Genomic DNA, 14,106 nt, shown 5'->3' on the forward strand with positions numbered 1-14,106 from the left:
ATCATAAATGTTAGATAACATATAAAGACCCCATCGTATTCGTATTGATCGGAATTAATCTCGACCCATGGTACCGTGTTGTCAAATGACGTGTTGCGTACATAAAGTACCGTGTTGTCAAATGACGTGTTGCGTACAATCATGAGGTCTTATTAACATAAATATAAATGTTAGTGAAGTTAATAAGAGTTAGATTACAGAAAATATAATTCAGGCGGTATAACCGACCATATATAACTTAAATAACATAAATATAAATGTTAGTGAAGTTAATAAGAGTTAGATTACAGAAAATATAATTCAGGCGGTATAACCGACCATATATAACTTAAATAACATAAATATAAATGTTAGTGAAGTTAATAAAAGTTAGATTACAAAAATATAATTCAGGCGGTATAACCGACCATATATAACTTAAATAACATAAATATAAATGTTAGTGAAGTTAATAAAAGTTAGATAATTTCTTACCTTGATTAGTGACGTGTGCTTGCTTAGATAAACCTTGATTATACGGAGCACTTCGTGCTGATAACGTGTTATAATTCAGTAGGCTTATAACTACCTTTAGTGGCCTAGTTCTTGACTGTAGACTAATAAGTATATAGAGAGAATATGAGAGAATATGAGAGAATATATTTAGTGTGTATTTTATAAACTCATAACACACATATTTATACTCAAAAAATCTACTATACAATATCTATCTATAATAATAATAAAATTAACATCTAATTTAACTTTTATAACAGAATTTGAATTAACTTTAATTAAATTATCCATTGTGCTCCCTGCTTCGAGACAAATGGTATAGACCAATCGCCATTCACCTTTTTTTCTATTCAAAGGAATCATACGGAGTTTTTTCATACTCCTTCAGTCTTCACTCTTCAAGTAATCAACACAGCCGCCGCCACCACACTGCCCTAATTTCACCTCCGGCCAAAACCCTAGTTCCGCAGATCCATTTCATTTCCTTCAACGCAAAAGGTATTATTATTATTTTTATTTTTATTTTGTTTTTCCGATTTTTAATTTTTATGTTAACAATTGTTTATGCTTCAACATGATACGAGTTTAAGTCTCTTTACTGTGTAAATCTGTTGCATCTAGTTTTAATTCGAACATTTCACTGTTTCTGTTTGATGGATGAGCATGAGCTTCGTGATATTGATCTTAGTCTTGTTAACTTGTAGATAAATTTGATACAGTACATCGCTGTTTATTTAGATCGTTAACTATAATGATGCAGAAGTACTAAGCTTCATTGTAGATTCCCGATTATGATGATGATATAGATAGAAGTTTTTTTACTGATCTCAAATTTCATTCGATCTCTTATGTTGATTTAGTTGATTTGCTTGTTTGTTTCTGGTTATGTTAAATCATTACAGTATGATTGTGGATTATTTTGCTGTGTGATTGAGTTGCTGTATTTCACTGTTTGACCTTACATATGTTTGTTTTCTGATTATTAGTTATTACACATGTCATCTAATCATAAATATTTATGAGTGACGAATAGAATAATGACGTATGAATAGTCAAACATTTCAGGTGTATTACATAGTGTTATTCTGGTTAAGAACAATGACAATGCTCAGGAAGCTCAATCGTCCTGCCGGACATCGAATATCGATGCTCAGGTTTGTGATGAGTGATTTCAATGACATTCATGGTATGCATAATATGCGGCAGGTGTATCAATATATATATATATATATATATATACAGTGCTAAAAGAGTATTTTTGCTTCTGCAGGACCATGGTCTCTCAGTTTGTGAAGCATGAACGTATAGAAACTACTACTGTTGCTAAGGTAAGCTAGCTTAGTAATTTGTATCTAGAATTACAATGCTGTTAGTGAATTTATTTCGTATTGAATCAATACTCGTGTGTTGTGGTGTGAGATAATCATATGTTATAAGTTATAGGCTATATACCACTTTGTTTGTTACATTTGTGTTATTTGTTGAATCTGATAATCATTGTTTTATGTTAGTGTGTCCAGGAAGATATTGATACGATTGGTAGAAAGATTACTGATGGTGATGCACAGTACAGTAAGTGGAGGCACCATGATCCTTACATTGGTAACTTTGAATATAATGCAAATAACTAATTTTATTTTTGGAATTTAAGTTCATATATATGCCATAGTATTTGGTAAAAGTAACATAGCAAGTAAAGGATCATACAAGAACCAGTTTTCATCTTTGCGTTTCTGATAGTCTACAACTCTTATTTTTGCATATAAACTGAAGGTTCTATTTTTGGCGTTACCTTCGTTTGTTCTTCTTGATTTTTTAAGTCTCAACTTGCTAAAGTATAAGATGACGAATTACTCATGTTTTTTTGTTTTTGTTTTTTGTTTATGCTTTTAATGTCTTCAAAACAAACTTCACCATTTTTTTTATGTTAACTGCAATGAACAGTTCCAAGGGCTCCCCGTGGCAGCATATTTACTCGCAACCCCACACCACCATATGGGGTAATCTTCTACTTACTTTCATTATTATTATTGACTTATTGTTATCAAACTATAGTATAAGAATATCATGATCTCAAACTCGTATAAAACTCTGATGTTTTGTTAATAATGACTTTGTAAATGCTTTAGTGAACCTAGTTTTCAAAGTATGTTAAACTTCAGTTAACCATTATATTATGTTATATCTGTAAAAGCTTGCCTACAGTTTGGTTTCTAATTATATGATAATTTTTCTTTTTCTTAATTTACCATTTGGTAAGGTAAGTCTAGAAGTTCAATAATCCAAACTGCTTTCATAAACATGGAACCATTGTCCTTGTGGGGTTATGTATAAACGACTTGTTATTTCCACGATGCTCGCTGTTGTGAAAATTCCGATTAATCCTTGTTTTATCCCTTTTTGGAAGCAGGCGATTAGATTTTTTTAAAATTCTTGTAATTTAACCGATCAACGCTGGTCAATGGGTCAAACTCGGATCTTGTTGTTGATCAAAGTCGGATTTAGTTGGTCCAAATTGGTCAAAGTCAAGGATGGTCAACTTTTTTATATGAAATCAAATTAGAATTTTGGAGTATTTGAACAATTGGATGGTTATGTTTTTGTTTATAGAGAATGTCAAAGTTAATTTTTATGTTTACGTTTTTGTTTATGGTTTTCTTTTATATTTACACATATTATAATTTTGAAGTTTTATTATTTATATGTATAAAATATATACTAATTCGATTAATCCCCTGTTAATTCCGAGATGCCGATATATTTACAACCTTGATGATACTCAAAGTTTTATTATGACGAACTTTGTGTGTTTGTGTTAATCTTGCAAATTCCCATCTGCCTATCTTCTAAATGTAGTCAGCCTTTTTAAGTGGCAAAAATGGTTTATTACCATAAATGCCCAGTTTTTACATGCTTCTTTCTGTACTAGTTCTCTTGTTACATGGAATCTTGTTTCTATCTCATGCTTACTCTTTTAACTATTCATCTAGGAGCAACACGTTTGTTGCATCATTGGTCCTATTCAGTGTCGTCTTCCTCCGGTAATTCTCGAGATGATGGTTTATTGCCTGATAAGCTTAAGGCGATTTGGAACAAGGCGGCTGAACTAGTTTATCCACCCATATCAGTTGGAGACTGGATACAAGTATGTAATTGAGTTTCCACTTTCTTTATCTTTATTTCGTTCTCTTAAATAAGTCATCATCTCATCTCATATATGTATTCTATATAAGTTGTTTTTCATTGAGCTGTAACTTTGGCTTGATTAAAAAGTTATCATATATTTTTATAAGGAATTATCTATATCCTATTTAAACGGTTAAATAAACTTTGTGTTTTGGAGGCTTTTCTTTATCTGCACTACTCATTTCCGCACAGGTTGGAAATATGGAAGGTCGAGTTACAAGGATCGGACTCATAACGACCTCATTGCTTAGAGAAAGGCGTCAATTTTTAGTCTTTAATTCGTTGTTTTCTAAGCAGGTTAGTGTTAACTCGTATGTATATATTTCAACACATCAATACTACTGTTCTTAACCAAGGTTGCAAAAATCGCTACTCGGAGAGTACTCGGTCGGGACTTGTGAGGGAGTAATCGTCAACTTGGGGAGTAATTGGATTGGACTTTTTATACATTTAAAAATAATAAATTTTAAAATTATGTGTAAAAACATAAACATAGTTTTCATTTGTTCAAGAACTCTGAAATTATGATTTTAATTTAAATTCATATGAAAATGTTGACCAGTATTGACTTTGACCAATTTTGACTGACTAATTAATCTGTAATAATCCGTGAATGTGTTTGATTGACAGATTACCGTGGTTAAATCGCGTTCTGGGTGGCGTGCCATGACATCCAAGATATTTGTGCCAAATGAAGATATGGAAAAGATAGGCGAAATATGTGAGGATATTACAATTATGTTGAAGTCGAGAGACAATGTTTTTTTGGGAAGATCAGGAGTTCAACCATACTGCTATCTCACTGAATTCCGAAAATCTTTTGCGGAGCTTACTTATGGTTGCAGCATAAAACAAGAGACGGTATGTACGTGCATTACATTAGCATTATTACTTTTTCTTTGCTTTATTTTGGGAGAAATAATAATAATAAAAAAAGTTACAAATACTTGTATTCTTCTTTTTCGGCAAAATCTGACTCAAATTTCCTATCTGTCGACAGTTATCGTTATCGTGTGTGCATTACATTCTTTTTTCTTTGCTTCATTAAATGTGGAACTTTGTGTGTTTTTTTTATTGTTCATTGATAGTTATCATCCCCTTATTTCTCATTGTAGGGTGATGAAGAGGAGTTATTCTCAGCAGAACAGCGGGATATAAATGCCCAGTGTGTTGCGATAATCCTGAAGCATCGTGCCACGTCGGTTGACCTGTCTAACTAACTGAGTTGTTGGTAGTTATGACTGATTCCTTTGAACTAATTGAACCAAGCCTACTTGTTGTTTTGACTGATTCCCAAATCCCAAGTGAGGGTACTGAAAACTGTCTGAATTTTTAGTAGTAAGATATTTTTGATGATGTATATATTACGGCTAATGATAGTTAACTAGAAAAATGAGCCCGCGCGATGCCGCGGGGCCTTTGAGTTGCGTCGTATTCATAGTTAACGGAGCGTGTTATAGGTGTGTATATGTATTGAATATAGTCCGAGGTATTGAGCGTTTTTTTAAGTGTCCGTTTCGCGTATAGTTAGTCTCGTTGTGTTCGTAGGATTTTTGTGAGTTGAACGGTGGGCTCGTTAAAATTTAAGTCGCACCGAGCGAGAAGATAGAGCCCGCTAAAAATTTGGGTGGAGTTAGTTTTTTTTATTTTAATAAAATTGTCTATTTACACTTTTTACCCTCGAGAAAATGTAAATTTGAGGGGTCATTGTGTAAATTGAGGTAAAGATGAGGGGCCGAATGCAGTATGAGCGCAAACGCAAAACTACATCCCAAATACGTTGAAACTACAAAAAAGTTTGGTGGCTGTTAGTATGTATGGTTAAGCCGAATGCAGTATGAGCGCAAACGCAAAACTACATCCCAAATACGTTGAAACTACAAAAAGTTTGGTGGCTGTTAGTATGTATGGTTAATTAATTAATTTTTTTTTTTTTTTTTTTTTAGAGAACTCCCAACGGTTACGCCCTCCACTCCGCCCAGGGTCTAGTCCAGGAGGACACCAATGGCAGCAAGGTGTCCAGCCTCTAGTTCAGGCTTTAGTCCAGCTCTTAGTCCTTGTTTAAGTCCTTTTAAATCATAAGTCTGGACGGAAGACATGTATATACATGTGGTACTTTTTGCTTTCAAACTTGTACATTTAATTAATTAATAAAAAGAATGAGTGTCATTGTTGGGAGTATTTAGTCATGGATTAGTTCTGGTTAGTCCTGGGAAGGAAGTGCTGAGGTGGCGCTGATGTGGCGGACCTGGACTAAAGTGGAGGAATTACTCCATTGGGAGCTCTCGAAATTACACGAGTCATCCCTCACTTTCTATCAAATGCACGGCGATAGTTTTTTGTAAATTTTAAAAAATTAGGACTATCGATATAATTACTCTATATATCTAAAAGAGGGAATTGAAATAAATAGTGAACTTCACAATTTTCACACATTTACACTCCACTTTTTATTTATTACAATTCAACACCACCTTTTTACATGATTAACTCTCTAGTTTTATATAAATCACATAGACTAACCGTCTTTTTACATGATTAACTCTCTAGTTTTATATAAATCACATAGACTAACCGTATCACGTATTCTTTACGCTATAAAAGAACTAAATACTCCGTAAGATTTAAATTTTTTGACTAGATCACTAGAAGATTAAAAGGAAATAAATAGTGAACTTCACAATTTTCACACATTTACACTCCACTTTTTATTTATTACAATTCAACCCCACCTTTTTACATGATTAACTCTCTAGTTTTATATAAATCATATAGACTAACCGTATCACGTATTCTTTACGCTATAAAAGAACTAAATACTCCGTAAGATTTAAATTTTTTGACTAGATCACTAGAAGATTAAAAGGCCCAGGCCCAAAACAACTTGAAGCCCAGTTGTCTGAAGGACCAGTAAATAGAATTCTCGATTGTGTGGGAAAAGAATAGGCGTGCAGAGTACATACCTATTTTCAAGACGTAGAGTATGTATCGCAATTAGTATTGAACAAAGCCAATATAATTATGAAAGAAGGCAGCTACGTAGTTTTGGAAATCACAAAATAACCTAAAACTAATTCTTGGAATTATGCAAAATATTTTTCTTTCAAACAGGTCATTTAAATTGCTATTTGCAAATTTAAAATTAAAAAGATATTCACACTATATATCTTTTCCACTTTTTTCTTTAAAAAATCTTGTAATAATAATAATAATAATAATAATAATAATAATAATAATAATAATAATAATAATAATATGTAAAGTATGTAAGACTACTCGTAACCGTGACTGTGACGTCAAAAGTAAATGATGTACTTTTTGGTGATGTGACAAGATCAAGAAATGAAGTTTTTTAAATAGGAGTGTCAAATTTGAGTGTTAAATTTGTAATAGGTGATGTGATAAAATATTATCGATAATTGGTATAAAATATATTAACTAATAATATATAAAAATATACGGGGAATTCTGATTAGCCGATAAAAATTTTAAAATTTGACACACCTTTTTGTTCCGTCAAATTTTAAACTGACGTTCGGGGCGTCAAATTTTGACGCCGCATTAGAGCCGTAAGGGCATCAAACAAGTTGCCAATTGGGATGACGGAAGAAAAGTGACGCTGCGTTGGGAATAGCCTTAATAGTAATACTCCGTAGTAATTATGTAATTATGTACGTTATTAATTACTACATAACTACTTATTAACTGAGCGACGCTTAGGATCATACTCACTTAATTAGTATATTAATGTTTAATACTGTAGTTACATTAGAATTAGAATACGAAGTATAATTACAGTTATTTAGTATATTACTCCGTATTTATGAATCTTATTACATTTTACATTCCATAATTAAATTAAATGAAAAATTAAAATTACTAGTAAGAAGTTGAAGAGCTTGACCATAATCACATTAATAACTTGTATCAGTAACCAACCTGCAATTCAAACTTTCACTTATAAATAAGCAATTTCAACATCCTTTTTCTTCCATCTCCAAATCAATCATCAACGTTTATCTCTAAAAATGGTTCTCGTAGACCCCAGCAGCGCATCAAAACAAACCACCTACAGCTCATCCGACAGTGATGAATACTCTTCCGTTGTTGATAAGACCGTTTCCGTCACTCTCAACCACCATCAACCACCGCTTATCTCCACCTACAATGACCGTATCCGACCACTGCTCAACTGCATTGACAAACTCAGGCACTTGAAAGTCATGCAGGAAGGGATCCAACTCCCAACCATTGTGGTTGTTGGTGACCAGTCTTCCGGCAAATCAAGTGTCCTTGAGTCACTGGCTCGCATCAGCCTGCCACGTGCTCAAGGCATTTGCACTCGGGTCCCACTCATCATGCGGCTTCAAGACCACTCGGACCCTCACCCGCAACTCCACTTGGAGTACCATGACAAGATTGTTGCTACTGATGAATCTCGTATTGAAGAAGACATAATGGCAGCTACTGATGAAATTGCTGGAAACGGAAAGGGTATATCCCATACTCCGTTGACTTTGATAGTCAAAAAGCAAGGTGTTCCAGATTTGACTATGGTTGACTTGCCTGGAATTACTCGTGTTCCGGTTCATGGTCAACCAGAGGACATATACGAGCAGATTTCGGCGATCATCAACGAGTATATTACCCCAGAAGAAAGCATTATCTTAAATGTTCTTTCTGCTTCTGTTGACTTTTCAACTTGTGAATCCATACGGATGTCTCAACGTGTGGATGTGTCCGGTCAAAGGACACTAGCTGTCGTCACAAAAGCTGATAGAAACCCTGATGGACTGTTAGAAAAGGTGACGGCGAATGATGTTAACATCGGTCTCGGTTACATCTGTGTTCGAAACCGAGTTGGTAACGAGAGCTATGAAGAGGCTAGGGTTAAGGAAGCTAAATTGTTTGAAAGTCACCCGCTTCTTCGGTTAGTTGATAAGTCCATGGTTGGGATACCGGTTTTAGCTGATAAGTTAGTTGAGATTCAGTCAACTATTATCTCAAAGTGTTTGCCGGATATTGTGAAGAAGATCAATGACAAACTTACCGGTTATGTTAGTGAACTTAATAAGTTACCAAGGAAGATGAGTTCTGTAGCTGAAGCTATGACTGTTTTTATGAGAATCATGAGTTCGGTTAAAGAGTCGTTAAAGAAGATACTCATTAGAGGCGAATTTGAAGAGTATGAACATGTGAAATCCATGCATTGTACAGCACGATTATCAGAAATGTTGAATCAGTATTCTGCTAAGCTGCAGTTGACCGATGAAAGTCAACAAAATGTGGACTTTTTGATGGAAGAGATCCAGGTTTTGGAAGAGACAAAAGCTATCGGACTACCAAATTTCCTCCCACGAACCGCTTTCCTTACGGTTCTTAACAAGAAGGTGAATGGTATTTCACCAATGCCAGTCGAGTTTGTGGAGAAGTTGTGGAATTATATTGAAGAAGTGTTGATTACCGTGCTGATTCGTCATTCGGAGAACTACCCGCCACTTCAATCGTCGATGAAAAGAGCTGCACAAAGTTTGATTGGAAAAATAAAGGACGTTTCAATTAGCAGAGTGATGGAGATGGTGGAGATGGAGAAGATAACCGATTACACGTGTAACCCAGAGTACACTGTAATGTGGAACAAATTAATGGCTCATGAAGAAGCGTTCATGGAGGTCGTAACAGATCACTCGAAACCGAGTAAGATTGAAATTGAGTGGCTGAAAGTTGATGTAAAGCATTTGAGGGAGCATGGTGTTAACGTTGTAAAACAAGCTTTTGACATGAAGATGAGGATGATTGCTTATTGGAAGATTGTGTTGAGAAGAATGGTTGATTGTATGGCTCTGCATATGCTATTTAGCATTCAAAATCTAGTGAATCGTGATATGGAGAGCGAGATCGTGAACGAGCTGATGACGCCGCATGGTGGGGGGATTGAGCGGATGTTGGAGGAGTCGCCGGTAGTTGCCGGAAAAAGGGAGAAGCTCAACCGAAGTGTGAAGTTGTTAAGGGAGTCTAAGGATAGTGTTGCCAAAATGCTGGATCAGATTTCCATATATGGGGATTAGGGTTTTTATTGGCTTTTGATGTGTTCTGTTTTATGATTATGATGTTTTTCCTTTCAGTGTCTGGTTAACGTTTGCTTCAGATGTCGTCATCTGTTATTTCTAAGATTTAGTTGAACCGTTTGATTTTCTGGGTTTCATGACTTTCATCTATACAATGTGTCTATAGTAGTAATAACCTGATAACTATGATCAAACCAGACATAATCATAATTAAATATTTGGTTGCAAACAGATTTAAAAAATAAAAAAATAAATAAAAAATAAAATGAACACTTGATAACATTTATTATTATTTTTATGTAGTCAAAGTTAGTCAAGTGGGATGCAAAGCTATATCAGTGTCGAAGACTATCAGGATTCAAAAAAATATCAAGACAGTATCAAATTATTTCTACAAGTAAATTCTACAATTCTGGTCGTTTAGAATTCTAACCCAAACAAAACAAACAACAAACCTCAAATGCAAAACATTAATACAACTTTAAAACTCTAAACCATCTGCAGACTATTTCCCACAATCTTCAATCTGCACAGCTCAGCAATCTTTTTTACATTCCTTGGGTCTTTGACTTTTAAGCATGTCAATTTGAGACGAATAAATTCCTTAATTTCCATACTAACTTCATCCACAGTTTTCTTCACATGCCTAAATAATCTGCGATTCCTTTCAACCCAAATATAGTACACCACAGCTCCAACAGCCACTTTATTCAACACATTTCTTATATCCTTATAAGCAGGATATTTGGCCATGTCATGAACAATTCTCAACAAATCATTATACATCCCTTTATAAACCAACATATTTTTTAATATTCTCCCAAACTTGATTAGTGAAATCACATTTGAAGAATAGATGTGACAATGAATCCTCCTGTTTTGCACAGAAGCTATATTCAAACTGCACATTAGGGTACCACTTCCTGAGTCTGTCTTGTGTACTTAATCTATTCTGCATAGCAAGCCAGAGTATAAATGCATGTTTAGGTGTGATTTGAGGGTACCAAACAACACCATACCAGTCCACCTTAGGACCATTACAGCCCAAATCCTTCCAAACTTGACTTGTAGAATACTGTTTCCTTATATTATCATTGGAGATCCACCATATAACACCATTATCATCTTTGAAAATGTGAGGTTTCATAATATCTCTTAATTCAAGCATTTGTTTCCAACCCCAGCTATCATTTGACTCATGACCCACATCCCAATAACTTCTTCCTTTTAATTTCACAATATTAATCCAATGCCACCAAATTGAAGCTTTCTCACTTAAAATTTTCCAAACCTGCTTCATCAAAAGAATATCATTCCACTTTTGAAGAGATCTTAACCCCAATCCACCTTGATTTTTAGGCCTGCATATAAGCTTCCATGCTACTTTAGCCGACCCATTACCATTTTGACCTTTGGCCCAAAGGAAATTCTTCAACAGCTTATCAATATCTTTAATAATGGACTTAGGAAGAAAATAAACAGAAGCCCAATAAACTTGCATTGAGCTTAAAACTGAGGATATGAGCTGTAATCTGCCAGCATATGATAGAAATCTATTTCTCCAGCAGTTTATCTTTTCTTTCACCTTATCCACTAGATGTTTACAATCCCCAACACCAAGTCTTTTAGCAAGCAAAGGAACACCTAGATACCTCATTGGAAATTTACCCACACTAAAAGGAAGAATGCTCAAAATCTCATTTTTAACATTCTGATTAATGCTTCCAAAAAAAAAATTGTGCTTTTTTGCAAGTTAGGAAACAAACCAGAAACTTCACTGAACACTTCAATACCTCTTTTGATAACAGCTACAGATTTAACCTCTCCTTTACACAGCATCAATAGATCATCTGCAAAACATATATGGGACAGTTCTATTTGCTTGCATCCAAAATGATATCTGAACTCCTTTGACTCTTTAATCTATTTTTTCATTATTAAATTTAACACCTCCATAACAAGAGTAAAAAGGTAAGGTGACATTGGGTCACCTTGCCTTAACCCTCTCCCACTTTTGAAAAAACTATGAATCTCACCATTAATGCATATAGAAAAAGATGCAGTTGTAACACAAGTCATTATCCATGAGACCATTTTCTCATGAAATCCAAACCTAACAAGAATGTCTCTAAAAAACTTCCAATTAACTGTATCATAGGCTTTTTGGATATCAATTTTCATTGCACACCTCTTTGGACCATAAGCCCTACCATACCCTTTTAACAACTCCTGTGTTAGCAAGATATTATCCTGAATAGACCTCCCAGGAATAAATGCACTCTGATTAAGATCAACTAACTTGCTCAAACCACTTTTAATCCTGTCTGTGATTATCTTGCTAATAGCCTTGTAAATTACATTACAGCAGGCTATAGGCCTAAAATCAGATACTTTATTAGGTGTGTCTATTTTGGGAATAAGTGCTAAAAGTGTAGCATTAACCTCTCCCAGTAACCTTCCAGTTTAGAAAAAATCTTGAACAGCTAGACATACCTCCTTTCCAACAACTAGCCATGCTTTTTTGAAAAATTCAGCTGTAAACCCATCTGGCCCAGATGCCTTGTCACTATCAATATCAAATACAGCCCTTTTAACCTCATCTTCAGTCACCTCACTCACCATAACACTTGCTTCAATAACAGATAACTTTGTAATGAATATATCTCCAACACTATCAATAGGCTTTGAATTCTGTGATTCCCCCAAAAATTGTTTAAAATGATTAAAAATTTGAAAAGCAACATCATTACCATAATATCTAACCCCTTGTTCATTACATATGCTATCAACTCTGCTTTTGGTTTTCCTAGCTTTCAATATCCCATGAAAATATTTAGTATTCTTATCCCCATCCTCCAGCCATTGTAACCTAACTTTTTGCTCAAGGACTTTAAGTTCATCTTTACATGCTTCCTTATACTCATTCATAACATTGACAACAACTATTTTACTCTTTTTGTCATAAGGATTGCTATCAACTTCAGCTTGACACTTTTGAAGTTTATCTTTAAGGTCAGTCACCCTTGAGAATACATTACCCTTCTGCCAGCTCAACTTCTTTAAGTCCTTTTTCAGAGCTTTAAGCTTCTTAACCAGCCTATACATAGCATGCCCTTGCACTTCCAACTTCCATCCTTTCTCCACCAATGGAAGAAACTCAGCTTTATCAGTAATAAAATTCATAAACCTAAAAGATTTAGGTTTATAAACTAAACCATCAGGGATGTTTAAAATAGCTGGACTATGATCAGAAATTAAATAAGGGTGAAAAATGGCATGAGCTCCTTCAAACTTATCAACAAACTCTACATTAGCCATTACCCTATCAAGCTTCTTCAAAACTTCACAATTGGGATTAAGTAAAGACTTAGTCCAAGTAAACTGGAACCCAATTTTACATATATCATCAACTTCAATGTTATTTACACAATCTTGAAATTCATGCATATCCTCTGACATACTAGAACCACCAGAACTATGTTCATCAACTTTCAAGATTACATTGAAATCTCCCATTATTACCCATGGGTAACTATTGGAAAAAGCTTTATGTCCCTCAAGATCAGACCATAATTTCCTTCTCTCAATGCCATTATTAATAGCATACACAAAACTGCAGAAAAACTTGGTTCTGTCAATCACTGTTTCAACAAGACACAGAGTAACTTGCTTAGTCATATGAATGACCATCACCTTTACTTTATTAGGATCCCACCCAATAACCATTCTACAGCTATTATGACTATACTTCACATTTGAGATCCACTCCCATTTATCAAAAATATAATTACTAATTTCATTCACAGTTTTGGTCTTAAGATGAGTTTCCAAAACTGCACACATACTTAACTTTTCATTATGAATCAAATTCCTTACTTCATTCTGCTTATCATGGGAATTAATACATGTAACAACCCGACTTCGTTTTACCAAAAACACGCCTAAAAAAAAAATTTCTGGGACAGTACATCTGGACGGCGTCCAGTTATCTGGACAGCGTCCAGCTCTGAAGGACTGGACGGCGTCCAAGCCCTTGGGGCGGCGTCCAAATGAACTAAAAGTTCCTGATCAGTTTTTCAAATTCACGCGAGTTGAAAACCCGCTTCCCGACACTTTTAAACGAAACAAATTTCACAACACATCATATTAAGTAAAACTAAGAGATTTCCACAATGAAAATAAGTTTTACAACACCGAGCCCACAACGACCCGTTTTACAAATAATGTAGCGACTTCGACCCATTTATCTCTTTAGACGGATTAGGACTCTATAACCCAACCCGATACCAAGAGCATAATCCCGATGGCTACCAAACCCCCAAACCGTATTAACATATCCAAAAGCTACCCCATCGAG

At 34.7% G+C, this 14,106-nt stretch overlaps 2 protein-coding genes across 6 annotated transcripts; both read left to right on the forward strand.

Annotated features, from left to right (window-relative positions):
* Positions 1 to 891: 891 nt before the first annotated feature.
* LOC139896195 (mechanosensitive ion channel protein 1, mitochondrial-like) lies at positions 892 to 5,747 on the forward strand. Of its 5 annotated transcripts, none has more exons than XR_011776157.1 (10): positions 892 to 993; positions 1,561 to 1,681; positions 1,766 to 1,823; positions 2,016 to 2,097; positions 2,440 to 2,495; positions 3,486 to 3,640; positions 3,874 to 3,978; positions 4,312 to 4,542; positions 4,797 to 4,985; positions 5,628 to 5,747. XR_011776157.1 is itself a non-coding variant. In XM_071878790.1 (9 exons), exons 7-9 carry the CDS (start codon positions 3,883 to 3,885, stop codon positions 4,899 to 4,901), a joined length of 432 nt encoding a protein of 143 aa, XP_071734891.1. In that variant the 5' UTR covers positions 892 to 993; positions 1,561 to 1,649; positions 1,766 to 1,823; positions 2,016 to 2,097; positions 2,440 to 2,495; positions 3,486 to 3,640; positions 3,874 to 3,882; the 3' UTR covers positions 4,902 to 5,073. The 5 variants fall into 5 exon arrangements, 3 of the variants coding, with proteins under 3 accessions (XP_071734891.1, XP_071734893.1, XP_071734892.1); XR_011776156.1 differs by having other exon boundaries at positions 1,561 to 1,649; XM_071878790.1 differs by lacking the exon at positions 5,628 to 5,747 and having other exon boundaries at positions 1,561 to 1,649; positions 4,797 to 5,073.
* A 1,962-nt stretch (positions 5,748 to 7,709) lies between these two features.
* LOC139900021 (dynamin-related protein 4C-like) lies at positions 7,710 to 9,749 on the forward strand. The gene has a single exon (XM_071882835.1). It carries the CDS (start codon positions 7,710 to 7,712, stop codon positions 9,747 to 9,749), a length of 2,040 nt encoding a protein of 679 aa, XP_071738936.1.
* Positions 9,750 to 14,106: the final 4,357 nt, after the last annotated feature.

Source organism: Rutidosis leptorrhynchoides, chromosome 3 (assembly GCF_046630445.1).
Source record: "Rutidosis leptorrhynchoides isolate AG116_Rl617_1_P2 chromosome 3, CSIRO_AGI_Rlap_v1, whole genome shotgun sequence".
Lineage (NCBI taxonomy): Eukaryota > Viridiplantae > Streptophyta > Magnoliopsida > Asterales > Asteraceae > Rutidosis > Rutidosis leptorrhynchoides.

Coding starts and splice junctions, on each gene's coding strand:
- LOC139896195 (XM_071878790.1), top strand. CDS start 3,883: ATGGAAGGTCGAGTTACAAGGATCGGACTCATAACGACCTCATTGCTT. Junction 3,979..4,311: donor ATTCGTTGTTTTCTAAGCAG/GTTAGTGTTAAC, acceptor TTTGATTGACAG/ATTACCGTGGTTAAATCGCG. Junction 4,543..4,796: donor GCAGCATAAAACAAGAGACG/GTATGTACGTGC, acceptor TTCTCATTGTAG/GGTGATGAAGAGGAGTTATT.
- LOC139900021 (XM_071882835.1), top strand. CDS start 7,710: ATGGTTCTCGTAGACCCCAGCAGCGCATCAAAACAAACCACCTACAGC.